This window comes from Thunnus thynnus, chromosome 3, assembly GCF_963924715.1.
Source record: "Thunnus thynnus chromosome 3, fThuThy2.1, whole genome shotgun sequence".
Lineage (NCBI taxonomy): Eukaryota > Metazoa > Chordata > Actinopteri > Scombriformes > Scombridae > Thunnus > Thunnus thynnus.
Genome location: NC_089519.1, coordinates 513,218 through 533,136, shown reverse-complemented (window position 1 = coordinate 533,136; position 19,919 = coordinate 513,218). Strand labels below are relative to the sequence as shown.

At 42.8% G+C, this 19,919-nt stretch overlaps 1 protein-coding gene across 3 annotated transcripts in view; it reads right to left on the bottom strand.

Moving 5' to 3' along the window:
- Positions 1 to 19,919, bottom strand: part of ptprdb (protein tyrosine phosphatase receptor type Db) — a 151,176-nt gene that overhangs the window by 8,437 nt on the left and 122,820 nt on the right. For 2 of the 3 annotated variants that reach the window (XM_067578525.1, XM_067578531.1), the window contains 16 exons: positions 19,676 to 19,869; positions 19,484 to 19,510; positions 18,722 to 18,839; positions 17,767 to 18,354; positions 17,251 to 17,345; positions 16,683 to 16,939; positions 15,449 to 15,542; positions 14,646 to 14,870; positions 14,401 to 14,561; positions 12,687 to 12,799; positions 11,918 to 12,015; positions 9,839 to 9,962; positions 6,899 to 7,074; positions 3,944 to 4,063; positions 2,951 to 3,105; positions 969 to 1,254 (listed from right to left, as the gene is read on the bottom strand). In XM_067578525.1, the coding sequence (XP_067434626.1) occupies positions 969 to 1,254; positions 2,951 to 3,105; positions 3,944 to 4,063; positions 6,899 to 7,074; positions 9,839 to 9,962; positions 11,918 to 12,015; positions 12,687 to 12,799; positions 14,401 to 14,561; positions 14,646 to 14,870; positions 15,449 to 15,542; positions 16,683 to 16,939; positions 17,251 to 17,345; positions 17,767 to 18,354; positions 18,722 to 18,839; positions 19,484 to 19,510; positions 19,676 to 19,869 (2,831 nt within the window). The remainder of the gene's footprint in view (positions 1 to 968; positions 1,255 to 2,950; positions 3,106 to 3,943; positions 4,064 to 6,898; positions 7,075 to 9,838; positions 9,963 to 11,917; positions 12,016 to 12,686; positions 12,800 to 14,400; positions 14,562 to 14,645; positions 14,871 to 15,448; positions 15,543 to 16,682; positions 16,940 to 17,250; positions 17,346 to 17,766; positions 18,355 to 18,721; positions 18,840 to 19,483; positions 19,511 to 19,675; positions 19,870 to 19,919) is intronic. The other variant, XM_067578539.1, reaches the window with a different exon arrangement.

Genomic DNA, 19,919 nt, shown 5'->3' with positions numbered 1-19,919 from the left:
GTCAGAGAATATCAAGGTTCCAGACTCATATATACGGTATATATATCTTCCTATGGACCAGAAACTGCTGTTTCCAAGCTCAAGAATAGACTTTGAACATTTAAGTCAACATGGGTGATAAGTGTTGAAGGAACTCAAAAGTAAAGTCTGAACATCAGTTTTGAACAGTTTGTAAGGTAATTGAGAAACTCAATCTGCTGATATGGACTGTGTGATGCAGTCAAAGCTCCAGAACAGCTACTAAATGAACCTTGAGGTGAGATTGATACGTCAGAAATATCTTTTGTTTGAGATGAGGTCCTAGACATCACACAGGCATTAAGACACAGAAAGGTGACCTGACTCTGTCTGACTATAGCAGCTAGTTTAGAAATCCATCTCGAGAGCTTTCTTTCATTTCATTTCTTTCTTTCAATTTAAACAATAAGCTGAAACTATAAAGATCCATAAAGCTGAGAGGAGCTGCAGAGTCGGCTGATTATTCTCTTTAGGGTTCATCGATACGAGCAACACCTCTCATATTACACATTGACATTTGATACGTTGTTAGTATATAAAAAATATGGATTAAAGCTGCTTTAACAGAGTTAGAACTTCAAGACCTTTACACGCTGACAAAAGTTTTACAGCTCCAGCTTCAAGCCTCAGATGCTTTATATACCAAACACCACACCATATACTGTACTTTCTTTATGTGGTGCAGTAGGTAGAGAAACCATTATACTGATTTATTCCACTGAAGTGTCTGTGAGCAGGCTCTGAATATCTACAGTTCCAACTTCAGGGAAGCTATTTTGTAGCTGACCCTGAGGTCTGACCTCCTGTGTGAGGAGGGGCAAGAAAAATGTAACTCCCCAGAGACCAGCGAAGTGTCACATTACTGTACTATCGTTAATCGTTTTATGAACCATCATAAATCAGTCGGACCTAATTTTACAGCCTTCAGGGACACGGTGAGGAGTCCTCACCTTGAACTCCAGCTCCATGCCGGTGACATTCTCTCCAGGTTCAATCTGCGTCAGCCTTTGGATGTAGGAGTACAGGTTCCTAGCGGGGACCTCGGTGTTCCCGCAGGTCACGGCCTCCAGCAGCGCATCGTGGATGAAAATGTACTGGTCCTCCGTCTGGACCATGTAGTTCCTCTGGGAGCGCATCAGCGTGACATGGCCGTAGATGTCGATGGTCTTCTCGTGCTTGATTCGCTCCGTCATGGCGTCGATCACGATGAAGCAGCCTGTGCGGCCGACTCCAGCACTGAGCCGAAGGTAGGAGGGAGAAATGGTTAGCAGATGGTGAAGTGAATTTTCTCATATAACCTGGGGTATGAATTGTTGAAAATATCATTTTCCTGAGTGTCTGATGTGTCTTCGAACTTGGTCCAAATCTGGCACTGTTGCATATTGCAAAAGCTCTAACATACTGTGCCTAATCAACTAAGTATCACAAAGATGCCAGCCAGCAATATTTCCAACAAAGGATGTAAAAATTGACATCAGCGATGAGTCAGCATCACCGTCTCACTGGCATTAGGAAGATATCCTCTCCTATCGACACACAATCCTGAAATATAATACATTTAGCTGCCCACCCAAACACTTCACATTTTTGCTGTGCTAGTACCTAAATGGTGAAACACCCTGACCAAGCAAGTTCCTGCCAGTGAATAAAAACCTCTTTATATGGTTAAATTAATATCGGTGTGTATGTGTGTGTATGCAGGCTAGTGTGTGTGTGTGTGTGTGTGTGTTGTTGAGCTGGAATGGGATTGGGTCCATTGTTTGATACAGGGGATGGTTGATATGTTAAGGCACATTATGATGGAGTCTTGCCGGGATAATTAAATTTGACTGATAATCCTGTTAGATACTCCATCTGACTGCTACAGAAGATTAGGAAGAGCTCCTCTCCTGCCAACCTTTTCACCCCCTCCCACCCTCATTGCTCTGCCTCTTTATCTTCTCTTTAAGTACCCTTCGAAACAACTGCTCACACCAGCCCCAGCACTCTCTCACTCTCACATTGGTAGGGTTTTTTTTTTTAGACTCCATTTTCTCTCCACCTTTCCTTTTCTTTAATTCATCATTTCCATTCAGCGTGTCCTGGATTTGACCTCACCTTCTCTCTCATTCTGCACATATCATCTCCTCTAACTCCTAGTCCCTCGCTAACTCTTTCTCTCAATCATTGTCTCAATCCCCTTTTCTTCCTTTCCCTCTCTTCCTCCACATCTATACCTCACTAATTCTTTGTCCCGAGAGCCTCTTATCCACGTTTCCCTCTGCTACCCTCTATCTTCTTCCCTCCCACCTCTTCTTCACTCCCTGGTAAGAGCAAATAGCAGCTTCATTCCAGCTTTGGAGCTCAAGACTGTGCCAAGACTGTAATGACAAGTTTCCAGAATCATCCACCAACCAATGCGTGAGCCTCCTGCTGCTCAGACAGCAGCTCATTTGAATATAAACTTATGAACCCAGATCTACCACCGGCTTAAACGATAAATAGTCAACAGTGAACGCTACTTATGGAAAACAGGGTCGGCACGGTGGCTGCTGTTGTTGTTAAACCTTAGAGATGATGGAGGTTGTTACGGGAGGAATGTGGCAGTCGAAGCCAGTGAGGATGGTTTGGGGTTTGCATAATGGAAGGTCAATCTAATTTCAGTTTTTCAGTTCAGGACCTGTGAATGATTTTATACAAGTGCTCTTGGACTCTTGTTGATTTTCACAGACTCTATGGCTTTTGAAAATGATGTAGCCAAGTAAAACCCAAAATAACACATAAGTGTTTCATGCTTGCACACGCACACACACACACACCCACCCAAGGACCAAATATGTTTTCTTTCTGGTCAGAGACTACTGGATTGTCTTTCTTGGCGATTTTAAGAATAATTTTGGTCCAGTGAATTAAAGAACTGTCGAAGTTAAACCAACAGAGGACAAACACACACCTGCAATGGACAACCATGGGTCCTGCGTCGGGAGGGTTGCAGGCCTTGACCCTGCGCAGGAAGGCCAGGAAGGGGGTGGGGTGTTCAGGCACCCCGTGGTCTGGCCAGGCCGTGAACTGGAAGTGACGAACCTCACGCTTCTCATTGGAACCGCTCTGGATGAGCAGACGGACAGAATGTTAAAGGATAAAGGTGGTGTTATTCTCTGTCACATTTGACCTACTGAAGATACAAATCATTTAAATAAGTCATAATATATAGTTTCCTAAAACAGGTGGTTGTTGTCATTTTTAACAAATGATTCTCAAACAGGAGTAAATAGTGCACTTGTTGATGAACAACATGAACATTAGGTGCTCTAATGAGCATTTACAGCAGCAGGATGAGTGAAGATGAACTTCAGTGCTCATGTTCATGGTATGAAGTCTCATTGATGTGTGAAGATATATCAGGCTTTAGATATACATTAATGGGATCAATTCATTGTTCATTTTGGTCTTTTCATGAGATGTGTTGACAATAAGAAAAATATAGAATCCTTTAAATGCACAACATCAATCCACAGCTATCACATCAGTGTAACCAATCACTATGAATGTACAGTAGCTTCACTGAACCTGACAGGTGATCAATACTTGGTGAGACAATAATTGATCAAAATGCACTTTTTCAATTCTACAACTTATAATTCAAAGAAAAAAAAAAAGGCCACGATTGTGTGATGAACCACGTTAAATCTCACTGGAATCAATCAATCAATCAATAATGCACGAAAAAGTGAAAAAAAAAAATGAAAAAAAGATCTGTGTTCATGTGGCTGTTTGTCATGATGGGTCACAAATATGAGCAACTGCACAAGCATGTCCCAGCTGTGACATGGCCACAAGTGCAAATACACAAACTTGTATGCATAAATATTTAATCAGATCAATACACACACACACATACATAAGTGCGAGACCCCATTACAGTCCAGTGCACACGTCATGTTACCTTGTAAAGAGCGAAAGTCCTGACAGAGTAGGTGGCCAGCTCCACCGTGTCGAGCAGAGTGACCTGGATGAGGCCGTAGGTCTCCGTGCCCCTCGTCGGCCAGTACTGATCACACTTCACCTAAAAGGGAAGACGGCAGAAGTTGTGAGAGATGCAGAGTAGTTTGTAGAGGTGAACACATTGTTGTGAAAGAAGGAGAAAAAGAGCGCTGACTTGGGTGCATGTGCACGTGTACAGAGGCAAAAAAAAGAAAAAGAAAAAGAAAAAGAAAAAGAAAAAGAAAAAGAAAAAGAAAAAGAAAAAGACCAGGGAAAAACTGTAGCTGATCAGTGAGAAAGTTTGCAAAATTCAGACAGTAATGCTCGGAAAAAATGTGCATATAGGGAGGATCCAGCATGTGAAAGAGGTTTTATTAAGTGTGTGAGGTGAAGAGTGACAGAGAGAGACGATGTGGGGGGGCAGAGTGTTCTGCTTTCTGAGGTTTGTGATCTTGCATAAGTTGATTCAAATACTAGAAAACTGTGTGGCATGAAATTGCCATAGGTTGGTGGGTAGGTTGGTGGGCTCTTACAAGGATCCAGCACAGAGCTGGAAAAGCCAAGTGATACCTAAAGTTCAACCCTCGCATATTTCACGCTGTACATCACCCTACCTCACAAATCCCTACAATACCAAACCCCTGCCTGCCTAACCACCAAAACACCTTGAATTCCCCTTTATCAGGCGGTCATATTTGTAGTTCTTCAGCTCAGCATCAGAGACCACAGAGGAGAGGAAAAAAATCCCAGAGGAGAGGGGAAAAAGGGGGGGGGGGGGCTTGGCAGAATCAGGCCAAACCAAACGTTATGTGCTGATCCCTCCAGTCCTCACATCAAAGACAGCAGGGAGCTCAGCTCAGCTCGCTCTGCATTCCACTGCTCCAGACTGGGGATTATACATTCTGGCCTGGGACGTTCAGACTGTAATTACAGCTTTTCAACTGTTGTTTTCCCACCAGACCTTGAGACACTGTGGGGACAGGAATGGTTGTCCACGTAGGGGGGCCAGATCACTGCCAAAGACTAAACAGGATGGCAGTACTGTACATGCTTTGTGTGAAGACCATATTACCCGCTGATATATGGGCTAACAGCATAACTGCGCCTTGTGTGGTTTGATTGGTGCTAAAAGGAAGGATGCTGGCAAGATTCCCACAGTGGGACCATCTGTGATCATCTGTGTTGTTAGTGCGTAAACACATAATGACATAATGTTCAGAGGTGTTAAATGACATTAAATCATTTTCTCCAACAAGCAGCCCACTACCCCCCCCCCCCCCCCCCCCCCCCCCCCAAACAGTCGATTGGGAAGAAGTGGGCTGATAATAAAGTATACTCTGATTGAATGTTTAACTACATTACTGAATTTTGACAATTGAAATCTAAGCAGGCATTCAGAAAACATAGATTCATCATGTTTATGAGACAGTAAGGTAGTCCTTTATTTTTCATACTAGTCCTCATGATAATGTAGCCAGCTTGTAAAAAACTGTTTTTCTTTAATCCTGTAGTGTATAGCTACTGAAGAGAAAAGGAGAAAAACAGTTGTGGGTGTGATCATGCAAACTGTAGACACTAATGTGCTCTGTTTTTGAACTGCAGTGGTTAGAATAAAAAACAATTCAGACCGAGTTAACTATGAGTGCCTTGTGGTGAGTTGAAAACATTTCAGCATTCTCACTCAAAGCACTGGCACAGAAAAACAGGGGAAACAGCAGAAAAAAAGGCACTGAATAGAGAAAAAAGGGTAAGGAGAAAACCATGTGAGGTGAGGTTGCATTTGAAAAGGGATTAGCAAAGGAGAGAAAGAGAGGTCTTGCCTTAGAGAAGAAATAAGAGGGCATCTGAGGGTCAAACAGACACAACAGAGACAGTTGGAAAAAGTTGAAAAGGAAACAGAGTTTTAACACAAGGCACAGGTTAATAGGAAAAGAAGCACAGATGAGAGGAAAGGATCATTTTCTGAACAGGGCTCTGGACATAATTGGTTAGCACTTAATCGTGATTCATACCTCAAGCCATTCTTGTTCATTTTATTCTTACATGACATTCTCATTACATTGGATTTTTACTCAAGCGCGTATTCTGTTAACAACGGCGAAATGCCTCGGAGCAAAATGATTTTCTAATTCATTACCTATCCCAATTTAGCTGCTTGTAATTCCCTCAGGTTCTACTCGATTCTATTCTACTGTGTTCTATTCTGATCAACTACATGCCACCTTATGCTGTTCTGCATCCTGACCCTTATCTCCCTTACTGTGATCCTCTCACTTAGCCATGGCACCTTTAGCTTTATCATCATAATGATGATGGCTGCTTGTTACTTTATTCTAGAAACTATTTTTATACTACATGACGTCCTGTATCCTGGCTCTTCTGTCCTCTCACAATCCTAAAATATCCTAAATATCCTAAAAAATGAACGTCCTGCTCTGCCCTTGTCAGTCCTCTATCTCTCTTCACTGTTGTGAAAACCAAACATACCCAAACATATTCTACCCTCTCACAGCCTACTCACCTCTAGCCTAACGTCTTTAATTTAAACCTCATCCCTCTAAAGGACTTTTCACATTATAGCTGAAGAACAGCTTTTGCGAGCGCCTCTCTGTGCGGACGGCTGTGGTGCGCTGAGCGGAACAGGGGAGCGCTGAAAGCTAACGTTTGTTGAACTGTGACCCAAACTGCACTGACCGTTGTGGGCGCAACCCTAAAGTATACTCAAACTGAATGTTTAACATTATGTTGTAACTACATTATATTATACTTGCCCGTTCCCAAAGTGACCTATCCCATCCTACTGCTTCCTCTTCTGTCTGATTGTACTTTATTCCCCTTCTCTTCTGTTGGTCAGCTTAGGACTGTGCTATCCTGTCTATCCCAAACTTCGATTGTTATTCCCTCCCCTCTTTCTTACCCGTGACTTCTCTTCCAGCTTGGTCATCATGATGATGTTGGCTGTATGCTGCTCCCAGACCATCCTCCAGAAGTCCCCGAAGGTCTCAGGAAGGGAGCCCTGAGTGGCGATATAGGCATTCTGACGGCGGTAGCCATCGATATAGTTAGCGTTGATGTAGTCACTGCCGGGGACACCTGCATAATAAGGACAGAGGAGACGTTATGGAGGGTGGAGGAGGAGAATGAATAGTGAAGAGTTGTAGTGGTGGAGACAGGGAGGGACAAACAGATGGGAACAGATGGATGAACAGATTGATGCCACTGATGCTGAAATACTCTGCATTCTTTCATGTTTGTCCACTGCATCATGTGTATGATGAATGGCATTAGGGCTGCACGTCTCTGCACTCATCACACAGTAACATTTTATGGTGTAATTTTCTTTGCAGATGAACCCGATTCTTATTCTGATTCACTGTGAAATAATCTATATGGATTATTTAAAGTCTGCTGCCATGAAAGCAGTTTTATGTCCCAGTAATAAAGGGTGTGGATCATCTGAGGTCATAGCAGGGAGATTAATGTTTTCACAGGACCCAGCGTCCTTTGGTGTTGGATTGTTCAGCCGTCTTGTTTTATAATACATGCTAAGACGATCATGTGCCTAATCTGAGTATACTCTGGATGTGTCGCTTTGAATGGCAATATGACTGTAAGGCCGCCTCTGTGTAAGACTCGGCTGACACTGCTTGTCCTGGAAGGGATTGTGTGTATGTGTGTGTGTGTATGTGTGTGCGTGATGTGAGAGACCGTCTGTGTGTGTTTGATTTAGGATCAGTCCTGCTCATCTGGGGCCTAATACCATAATCCCAAAAATCACTGAGTCACAGCTCAAACATGCACACATACACCAAAGCACCAAAGTACACACACAGACACACACACAAACATGCACGCCTACATTCAGTCGTGACCCGATTCTGCCGAAGTGGGACACAAAACTCCTTTCGAGTCTTCTGATAGCAGTTTACGTTTACAGTAAAAAAGACAGAAGTCAACGAGCAAACCGGAGAATCCTGAGAGGAAGAAACTCCTGCAGCTGATTCTCCTCTAGCAGCTTATTTTACGAGCACAGCTACGACTCGGTCTTGTACAGTCGTAAAACCCCAAGCCACTATCGCACACACACACGCACCACAGACACACACACAAACACATTGAAATGACAGCGGAGTAAGGGGTGTTTATACAACTTATTTTAAATGGGATGGGGACTGACGGTAAGAAGAGCTTCTAACATATGTTTATCAAGCTCATTCTTTCAAAGACAGCTTGGCTAAATGCTTTGATGTGCTACAACTTTATTGCAGGGGACTACAGCAGAAGCATTGTGCAGATAAAACAAACACACTCACTTCTAGTCACTTGGTGGCTACACTGGCTTGGCAGGGAGTGTGTGTCTGTGTGGGAGCAGAAGTGCATATCTGTAACTGTGCACATCCAGTGCATGTGCTTTAAATCTATAGTAGAGTATATGTGTGTGTGTGTGTGTTTGGAAATGCTCAAGTGTATATGTGTTTTCTAAGCTGAAAGAAAGACAGACAGCCAGGGCTCCAGGACAGGCGGGGGTGGAAGGGCTGCTCACACATGCTCTGCCCAGATAAGGCTCATCTGTTTGGGCTTGGCCTCCCACTGCCTCCCTCTCTGCACATTGGAGCTGCCAGTTTCTCTGCCTCAGGTCTTTCCCGGCTGAGGTGGGTGAGTGTGCTTCAAAATGCACACTGAGAACAGGGCTCAGACTATTTTTTTTCCTTCTCATTATAGATCCTTCAAAGAGACCAAATTCCGTAAAATGGACATCATAAAAATATATCAGCAAATAGGCTGTATGTAAAGTGTGAACCTAATTTATCTTCACACACTGTGAAATGGTCAAGTGAGAGACCATATCAATTGCATGATGTGGTGCCAAATAGGCAGCTCTATCTGATGCAAGCATCACGCTTTGTATGTGTTGCTTGAGAACTGGAGATGAAATGCATCTTCGGATCATTATTATCCCGTCCTTCCACACACACACACACACACACACACAGATACAACACGCCTCAAACACACATGTACAGTATGTACATCCATACTAGTGACGACTCTCATTGACATAATGATCATCACAACTACGTGCCTACTACAGCTTGAGGCTGAAGCCAATGTGAAATGACCTTAAACTGCAATGCCAGCGATGGCCGCTAGATGCTGGCTCCAAAAAATCCCTGTTTCCAAAAAACTCCCATTCAAGAAGCACCAACTTCTCTCTAGAAATACTAAGTATATATATAGTACTCAGTAATGTCTTTCAACGAGTCAGTCGCTGAATTCAGGCTCTAATAGGTGTGCTGGTGAACATTTTGGAAATTATTGCTCCGTTATTAAGATTTGAAGGCTTTGATGTCTGTCGTGTGGACGTTGATTGACAGCTGTGATTGACAGCTGTGATTGACAGCTGTGATTGACAGCTGTGATTGACAGCTGGTTCACCTGCTGCAATATTTCGGTAAGTTTAACGTTACTTGATTATGATACCTGCCCTGTTAGCACAATTTAGCGAATGTAGCTAACGCTAGTTCAAGTGTTCCCAGGAGGCCGGGCGTGTTTTCAGAGCACTGGCTCCAAATGGAAAGGATGGCGCTGAAAATAAGCAGCAACTCTGTGCTTCAAACCGGCTCCAATGTAAACCAACGGGTGATGTCACACCTCGCTACGTCCATCTTTATATAGAGACGATGCCTGAAAGTCATAAACCTAAAACAGCCTTTTGGAGAAGTGAGGAAGAGACCAAAATGCCCTCATTCCCTAAAAATGGCCTCACACACACACACACACACACACACACACACACACACACACACACACACACACACACACACACACACACACACACACTGGCAGCTTGTCTTACCCTCAATACTGGAGAGTATAACCCTGGAGTGATCATAGGCAATGACGTTAGCGTAGCGGTTCTTTGGTTTGTTGACCTCTAAGTTGGAGTTCTCCCATGTGAACTGCTGACCGGGGTCGACAGACTGAGGACACAGAAGTAAAGAGTAAACAACAAACATCAACAGAAAATGACTGATGTAGACAGACTCGCCATATTATCCACTTAATCAATGAAGGGTGTTTTGGTCAGTGTTTACATGCTGATTTTATTTTCCAAAAAGATTTTAGTTTAAATGTTTTGGTTTAAAAATGTAGATTATTGGTTTTCAAACGGTCATTCTTTCATATGGTGTCCCAGTGATATTATATTTTGACGTGTATGATAGGGCCGATGACAGTAAGACATGACTTACTGCTGCTTTACTTAATATTCCATCTGATTATTTAACAACATCATACAGAAAATATAAGCATTGCCACTTCAAATAGAGTATTGGCATGGATATTGTTATGTCCCAGAATGTGCCTCAAAATGCTGAAATTGGCATCTGGAGGGGCAAGAATTGGACAGCTTCATGAATTTGAGCTTACAAGCATTGTCCAGCATTGCTGAAGCAAAACCACACCATTATAATCCAAGTACAAATTGAAAATTAACAAGGTATTATTGAACTTGGACAGGAACAGAGGCAAATACTATATCCCATTTCAAGAAACAATAACGATGTAGGGACTTTCCCACTTTCAAATGAAAAACTAGCTACCAGAGAAAGATGATACAAGCGCAATAAATTCCTCTGGGAGAGAAAGGATGGTTGTGTTAGACCAACACATTAAGTTCCTGGAGGGTAATTACAGTGTAACCATTGCTGTTAGCTGGGAGAGGCAGACATGAGGTCATTATGGGGCTGTCAATGGAGAGGGACGAAGAGGAGAGAGCCAGAGCAATTTAGCAATTCTGAATATTTTACGACACATAATTATGGTTTGGTTGGGGGGAAAAAATGGACAGGAGTGGTACTGGATGAATATATGTGTGTGCATGCGCATGTGTGTGCGTGAGAGACTGCTTTCTGCGCACTGCCCAACATCATGTGTGTCTGATTATTACACCGCAATCATTTCTGGCCTCTCTCTCTCTCCCTCAATCCCTCCTCCATCCATCTCTCTCGTTCCCTCGTTAAGGGTTCAGTACCGAACAAAGCACACAGTCATGCAGAGAGAATGTGAGGCTCAACAGAGTGGTTCCAACTCACACCACAATTACATACGGCTTCTCCCTCACTGTCTCTTCCACCCTCCTTTATCCTCTCTACCATTGCTTTTCTCCCTAAAACATCATTGCTCTGTTTTTCTACTCTTTTCATAATGTGTCCTTGTCTTCCTCTGTATACGGATCTCTGTCATACGCAATTTGTCTCTCTCTTGTGGTAGCCAATTAGAGCTTTATGTCTCCTTCTTCACCCAGAGGCCGTCGGTCTAAACAGATTTTTTTATGAGTAAAAGAAAACATTTTGACTCCTTTAATAGCTCTCTGTGGAGCTCATTGTAATGCTAGAGCTACACAGACAGCATGTTGGGAAATATTTAGTTCGGGCAAATTGTTATCTCCAAGCAGTTGCCTTTTTTTTGTTCCACATTAACTGTGCTGCAAGTTGAAGGAAACTAATCAAGAAGCGTCTTTTTTTTTTTTTTTTTTTTGCAGAGAACACTTGCTTTCTGTATCTCTTGGTGAGTCTGCAGTCTCTTTATGTCTATCTCTGTTTCTCCACTAGAGCGTAGAAATTAGGGCTTGATAACCATCTGGCTGTAAGCAAACTCTCTTTGAGCTTGCAATTTCAATTTCCCTCTTATATTTGTATAGATGATAACATGACAGTAGAAAGAGGAAAATATGCTTTATCTTGTATCGTTCTATGAAGACGAATCAAAATGTAACTTGACTGTAGACGATGTGAGGCGCAATCTACAGAGCTTGTCATTGAAACTGAGCAAAAAAAAAATGACGAGTCAACGATAAACATGTGTGAGACTGTATCAAAACCAGATTAATTTCTCAAGTTAAAGATTTTCAGGGACAGATAATCAGCATTCCTACCTCGTACTCTTGAGAGAACTTGAGATTGTCGTTCGCCTTGAGGCGCTCAATGTGATCTGCCAGCTCGGAGATGGGGACGGGCGGGTGACTCGCCATGCCTGCCGAGCACAGAAATAGAAAAAGAGGCCGTTTCGATACGTATACGATTAAAGTCTTTTGGAGGAAAATGTTAAGAGTTAGGATTCTCAGAGGAGGTGTTGTTTAGTGTTCTGTCCATGGTCAGCGGAGGAAGCAAATGGAAGTGTTTTTTGTTAAGTGACCATTTTCTCTCCAGGCAGACGGAAAGAACAATGTGCGTGTTCTGAAAGTTACTGAGGCACAATAACATGTCCTCAGAGTATATGCACACTGCTGGTGAAGATAAAAAAAGACTATGACACAGGCGGTTAAAAATTTAGCATGAAAAAAAAAAAATTTAGATTTTTAAAGAAGTGTTCCAGAGGCATTTTGATGAAATGTTGTCAATTCAAGCAGCTTCATCCTACGTGGAATGGAAGGTTAGTGAGCATGAAAATGGAAAAGAAAGATGAGAAGAAAGAAAAAGAATGAGAGCAGAAAGAGAAGAAGATCTACGGCAGACTGAGACCGACTAACTTGACAGACGGCGATAACCGCGGTACACTGATACACGGTAGGCTGTAAAGGAAACAACAACGAGGTTAATCTTATCAATACAAACACAGCTAATACGTAGGAAATCATCCGCCCGACTACACATGGTGTTTGTGTGTGTGTGTGTGTGTGTGAGTGTTCAGTGTGTCCAGTGTACCTGGAGTCTGGAAGTTGATTCTGCGTAGCTCCACGGGATCAGTGGGATGGTGTGACGACATGGCTTTGCTGCAGGGAAAACTGCCCTTCCTGCCCTCTGCTTCAGCCCTTTTCCTGGCACAACACACCAGCACACACCGATTAAATACACCTCAACCTGGCGTACCAATCGCTGCATGGAAAAAAAAAGCTAAATCCAGACTAATGCGAGTGTTAAATTTCCGAGAAAATCCACATGAAATCGCTCCTTGGGCATTTACAGGCATAGTTGTAATTCCCTGAAAATTTTTGTTTTAAATTCTGCCAGAGCTTCGGTTGACTGCTGATTTAATATTGCAGCTTTTTACATGTTAATGACTGGCTCATTGTCTGAATGGTGGTGGGTGTCTGCTCACAGGAGTTCAAAGTGACATATATTCTCAGATTTTCAATGCGTTTTGACTTTTTTTGTTCCCTACTCTGAATATTTACATTCTTCTTTTGTGCCCACGTCTTTATCCAGTAAATTGGATAAACTGAACAACTTTCAGTGCTCAATTGATCCAGTACTCTGTAGGTTAACGTGCAATCATCAAATAAACATCAGAGCATCCTAAGTCTAATGGGATCTATTATCTAACGCATTATTGCTAAAGGCTTTTCAAAGAAAATGCCCCTGCAGGACAGAGGAGATGGTAATAGGTAGAGATTGTTTACCTGTCAGGTTTGCTGGATCCAGACAGAGAGAAGAGCAGATAAAGGGACAGACAAGGATGAATAACATTAGTGTCCAATAAAAAAAACATCAGGGACTTAAGCAATGCTGAATTCATCATTCTGTTTTCTCTTCCTGGGACATTTATTACTATGTTAGATGTGTAAAACAGCACCTCCTGTAGGCACAAAGATAAATGGCGACTGTAGAGCAAAACGACAAAAACGAATCCGCTGTTTTCTCACAAGACCATGTGACATCTACCACAAAATAACATACTGGAAAAATGCCACCAAACGCTCCCCAAACTACAAGAAGGACATTAATGGCTGAAGATGACCACAGGTTACTCTCCAGGGTTTATGAACTTGAGATTATTACCATCACGGTTAATAATTTTGCGATGCCACATCAGTCACAGCACTTATTCATGTGCATTAACACAGCTCTAGCCAGGAGAGCAGATGATTATCATGAATAATGCTAATTTGTGATAATGTTATCTAAGCCTCCATCCGTTGTGTTAGCTAAGTTTTCTCCCTGTACATAGATTTACAAACAGATTACAGAGAACACACATTTCAATTTCTGTGAGAAGTTGTGAGCTAAACTCAGCCATGATTAAGATAACAGACGAACAGATTGGGATGTTAATTGTCTCCCCTAAAGCAGTGCAGAAGAGCAATAAATATAACTTAATGTTAGTTTCGTGTATGCTCCAATAAATAATGGAGACACATAATGAACCAACTGGGCTTTTACTAAAACTCAGCTGCGCTCTGAGTAAAAGACAAAAGCTTTTGGATTTAGTAACAAGTTTAGATGTAATTATATAACAGTCCAGATTGCTAATACAATGAATTATAAATTGTGTTTACCTATCTGAGAGATGAATGACTAACTCATCTAAAGCAGCACCGACATGTTTTTTATGATCTTGCTCTATCAAAGCTGCCTTTAAATGATTTTTCTTTTCTCATATTCATAAAAACTCAGAATCTTTCACCCCTCCTCTTCTTACCTCTTGAAGAGGAGAATGGCAATCACAATGCAGACGATGAAGATGACAGCCAGCACAGGCCCGACCACCCACAGCAGCCCCTCCTCCTCGTCAACTATTGGCTGAGGATCCACATCCGATGAGGTCACGGGGTCAGAATAAGGGCTGGTGGCGAACATGGTCTGGAGGAAAACATTTATTTGTTACACATTCACACTCAGACACTCAGAAACTGCTTTTTGGATGGTTTGTGTGTTTTTACTCACATTCTCAGAGAGGTCGAGCAGCGCCAGCACAAAGAACACGTATTCCTGTCCGTTCTGGAGCGGACGGTTGCGGAAGTCTCCGTAGTTCCGCCCGTCGCCGAGCGTGAACTCCAGGGGGAGGGTTTTAAAGTGAGCAGTCACATAAGCCCTGGGATCTGATTGGCCAGCCTGTCTGCGGATGCGGAGGGCGCGACTGACACTGGTCCGGTTGATCTCTTTCAGGAGCTGAAATGGAAGAAAATGGAGGAAGGATGGACGGAGATAAACACGGAGGACAGAGTAAAAGAAATTCCAAACGAAGGAAGCACAGAGTTTGACAGAAAGAGATGAAAAAGGATAAAAAAGGAGGAAGAACAGGCAACAATTATTTATAATGTTCAGCAGTTCAAACGTGTAACATCAAAGGCCCAAAGTCAAAGTCTTCATCATCAACTGAATTGCTGCCACGTTTATCCACTGAGACAGTGGGCACCATAAAAACTCAATTGAAACTAATCTCATACACATGAATGTGCTTTCAGAACAGTGTAATGAGGTGATGAAGTCTTTAGGAAAAGGCAGAAAGTGGAATTATGGGAAATGACACGTGAAAGTATTCTTCAGATAGAGGATGGGCCTCGTTGTCCACTTCACATAATAAGATACAATAAGATAAATATTTACATTGTTTATTATTATCAGCACGAGGCCAATACCTCCTCATCACCATCACCCTAACGAGCATCACCTTAAACATCAGTATTATCTTATAAAAAGCTATTTATTAGCTATTTGCTATCATCACCTGTCTGCTGCATTCTCACCTCATCCAGGTTCATCTGGTCAGGCTCCTCCCACGGATTCAGGAACTTTCCTCCTCGCTGCTTCTTCAGTGGTACGACCACCACATAGTAACCCCTGAAACACAGCATTGAAACACAGCATTGAAACACAGCATTGAAACACAGCATTGAAACACAGCATTGAAACACAGCATTGAAACACAGCATGCACTGGGTTTCAGGCTTACAGAAACATCAACTATTAACTAGACATTTTTTCATCATTTCAGCCTCTGGAGAAAGTAACATTGCTGCTGTGACATTGTTCCATTAACACAGTCTATTGCTGCAGCAGCTGTGACACTGTGGCTGTAAATCAAAACCGTGTGGTGGCTTTTGGTAGAGGAGGCCTTGTCTGAATGTGAGAAGAAAAACAAAAACATCATTGGAGTCGAGGAGTTTTTCAGTAGCAGTCAGACCAGAAGCACCCGCACTAAAATCATCCATGTGTCCCCCAGTAGATGAGTCACTCCACTGCTCCACGCTTACACTTAAACATACACTATGCTGAGATACAGTAGAGAGAAGCTCTGAAGCTCAAATAGCAAGCAAGATAAAAAAGAATATATGCTTGAATCTGAGAGGACAGTAGCAGATAAGTTCATCAAAGTAGAAATCTCCAAAGAGCAAATCAAGTTTTAAAATTGCTGATTGTGTGTTTTATTATTATCACTAAATTCAACATCCAGCTGGTCACAAGTCACTATTTCAGATGAAGCTGAGATAGACTCGTGTCTGTAGACGCTAAAAGGACAAAATGCTGTTTGGGACTCAAAAACCCAAAGTGACAGGAAGAAAGTACAGGAAAAGGGTTCTTGGAGGATGTGAGTAGCACTGGAGTGATTCATACTGTGCTTTACAGATGAATACTAACGACTGCATCCACTCGGCATCTATATTTGTTCTTGGTTACAAAAAGCAGATGAGATTATGAGCTTTGTGCTTTCATTTGGCCTAGTGTGGGAGTTCTCAGACTTGCTTTGCTGCCAATTCCGAGACAGAGAAATCCCTCCTGATAGACCAATAAATGAAAAGCAGCAGCAAGAGGAAAGACTGAAATTACCTCACAGGGTCTGTAGAAACAATTCATTTGACATGAACTGAACTGGAGCAAATTCTGCACAGGTTACCATTAAGACACCCACATCTATTCATTAAAATTAACAAATTCTTCAACATTATTACAAAAACCCGTCACTCTAATTTTCCTCAGTACCTGACTTTAGCTGTGGTCTGCACAGACGGCAGCTGCACAGTCACCATGCCGTCAGCGTTAGTCTTTCCCACCACGGTGGGTTTGGTTTTCAGGATGTCTGGGGCGGTGGTGGCGGTGACACGGTGCTGCAGGCCCCCGGCGCTGTTGGCCCGGTTAGTGAGCAGAAAGGAGTACTGGGTGTCAGGCTCCAAGCCGGTGATCAGCTTCTGAGTCTGCTTCCCGTCCACCTCCACAGACTGGCCCTTTCCATACAGAATCTGGACATGGGGGTGGGTCACATTGTTTCAGAGTTGAATTGCACATATGGGCTGAAACCCAGAATACAGCACAGCAGTCATGCTTTTATTTACTTCAACAAAGGGGAAGCAGACATATTTGAGACAGGCTATTATTAAAGATGAGCCATTATTTTTGATTTCCCCTGTTTCATAGAAGCCTCTTTAAGGGGCATAAAGAGCCTTAAACACTAATACAGGACTTCAGGATGTGCTTTTATTTGTTCTGCACTACTTGCTGCTATTTGAGATCTGGCCATACTTTTAATACAGTAACAAGTAAATCTACTTACAGTGAAAGGCTGGGCGGGGTTCTTGTCTCGGATCTCCCAGGACAGCAGAACAGAGTTCTTCATAGCAGCCTTTACTCTGAAGTTGGTGGCAAAAACTAAGGTACAAAACAGAAAAAAGAAAGAAAACAAACAAATAAATGTGAATTTGATTCCACAGTCTCAACTGATCTCTCTACTGAATCAAAGGTAACGGCCTTACCTGTGTCTCATTCTCTAGTACCAGTCTCAAGCTAGCTATCTGCTCTGATCAACACACAGTCAGTGTGACTGGACAGAGATACTCGCCCAAGACCCAAGACTCTTACCTTGCTTTGAGAAAAGGACGTTGGGTCTAAGACTACAGTGACAAGACAACGAAAAATGACACTTAGGATGTTGTCACCAGTTGTGTGTCTGAGTGTGTGTGTGCATGTGGGAGTTAGTGTGCATGATATATGCACAAATGTGCTGTATGGAAGTGCATCTTGCATCCTGAGTAATGAAGATGGCTTGTTAGAAAGTGAGCGTGAGTCCTACCTTGATCTAGCCGCTGCGTCCTAAACTGGACGCTGGGGCTGTACGGCCCGGGGCCGACAGCTGTGAACGCGCACACCCTGACATCATACACAGTATCGGCACTCAGAGCCTCCAACAAAACACTCGACCCTGGAGCGGGCACCACAACTTCCGAAGCATTTCCTCGACTGTTTATATCTTTGTACAGCACTGAGTACTTCACGATTTTCCCATTTTGCTCAATTAGTGGGACTGATTTCCATGCCAGCCGGAGGGAGCTGGCAGAAGCCTCCTCTGAGATAATATTTTCTGGGTATCCACTTGGGGCATCTTCTGGAGTAGTCACCTCCTTCACTGCCTCCTCTCCATAGCCCATCTTATTACGGGAAGAGAGTCTGAATACGTAGTTGGCTCCCTTGTGGATGTCCTGGGCGGTGTAGCGATTCTCCTTGGTGGGGAACTCCACCACCGTAAAGGGAAGGACATCAACGCGGCCGAAGGTGAGGCGGTAACCCAGAAGTGGGGTGGGTGGGTTGGGAGGCGGGTACCACTGAAGCACAGCTGTGCCTGAATCAGTTGCACTCACCATCAGTTTGGGCTTCTCAGGCACTAGAAAGAGAGATATAGTGAAAGCAGGAGAGAGAGAGAGAGAGAGAGAGAGAGAGAGAGAGAGAGAGAGAGAGAGAGAGGTGAAAAGAAAATGATAATTAGAAGATAATTGCAAAGCACATTATTCATAACCTCAAGCAAAACTGCAAAATATGATTAATATGGCAGCAAGTGACTGGCTTCTAACTGGCATAGCAAGGTGTGGCAGAGTGAGACATAAAGCACTTCAGTGATTTAATAGCCTCTAATGATCATTAGTGACGCTAGTAGTCTCAAAGATCATTACTGCTTATGTGAGTGTGTGTGTGTGTTATTGTAGTCTTATGTTTTTCTGTATGTTTCTATTAACGGATGTCTTTTTACTTACACGGTAGGGCGGTGCAGACAGAAACAGCTTTGCTACGAGCACCATCGCCCTTGGCGGTGTAAGCCCCTACTGATACAGAGTAGGAAGTGTCTGCCTTCAGATCTCCAAGAACTACCTCCTGCAGAAAAACACAAAGCATGGTCAACTGCAAAGCTCTGCAAAGGCAACTACTTTCTATGTGCCCTTAAGGCAATGAGTAAGGGTTTAGTTTCATCAAAAAGTCTGGGAGCAGTCATAAAGGAGCAGCTCCACTGATCTGGGACTCTTCAACTACACATTCTTACTCAGGTTTTTCTACACATACAATCATTTTCTCAGAAAAAATCATTTTGAAGTTATTTTTTTCTTCTTTCATTGTTCACCTGCCTCCTGCTCTGGGACGTGTAAATCAAACTACATCAAATGATCTCATTAGAGTTCAAAATGTGGTTCATCATCTAAACACAGCATAATATTTCCTTCATTTCCTGGACTGTGGAAAGCATCAATAATCACAGTATTTTATCAATACCTACAAATAACTCATATCATCAGTTATCGGTGTGTTTTTCAGGGTCTTTTATTAAAAATCCTGGAGAACGCACTATGCAGAGATGAAAAAAGCACCTCCTGCTGGGTTTTAAGCCCTCACTTAGGTCCTGGGAGATTTTAAAGCTACAATCTCATAAATATGACTCATCTACTCTCCATGCTTTGTTATTATTATTATTATTATTATTATTATTATTATTAAATAAACAGCTTAAAGACAGGTCTACTCACATATTCAGTCGAATCATCATATTCCCACTGAACGATGGAACGGTAAAGAGAAAAAGGAAGAGACAAACACACAATTGTTAATATTTTGGTTGTGATTTGAAAAGCTTCACTAGTATGAACCATCTTTTATCATCAGAGGTAACAGACAGGTTTAGATAGATAGGGCCTTATTATCAGGTCTGGTGTTGTTACCTGTGAGTCCTCTATGAGGATGTCCTTGATGAAGGGTTGACCCTGAGGCTCGCCGTAGTTCATCCTCACATAGTGGACTTGGTAGCCTCGGATCTGACCGTGCTGCCGTTCGGGTGCCGGTGCTCGCCATTTCACCCTAATGGCCGAGGCGTTCACAGTCTCCGCCTCCACCCCTCGCGGAGGACCGCTTGGAACTAAAAATGCATTTTGGGATAGAGGTCAAGGGTCACAGATGATGGGCACT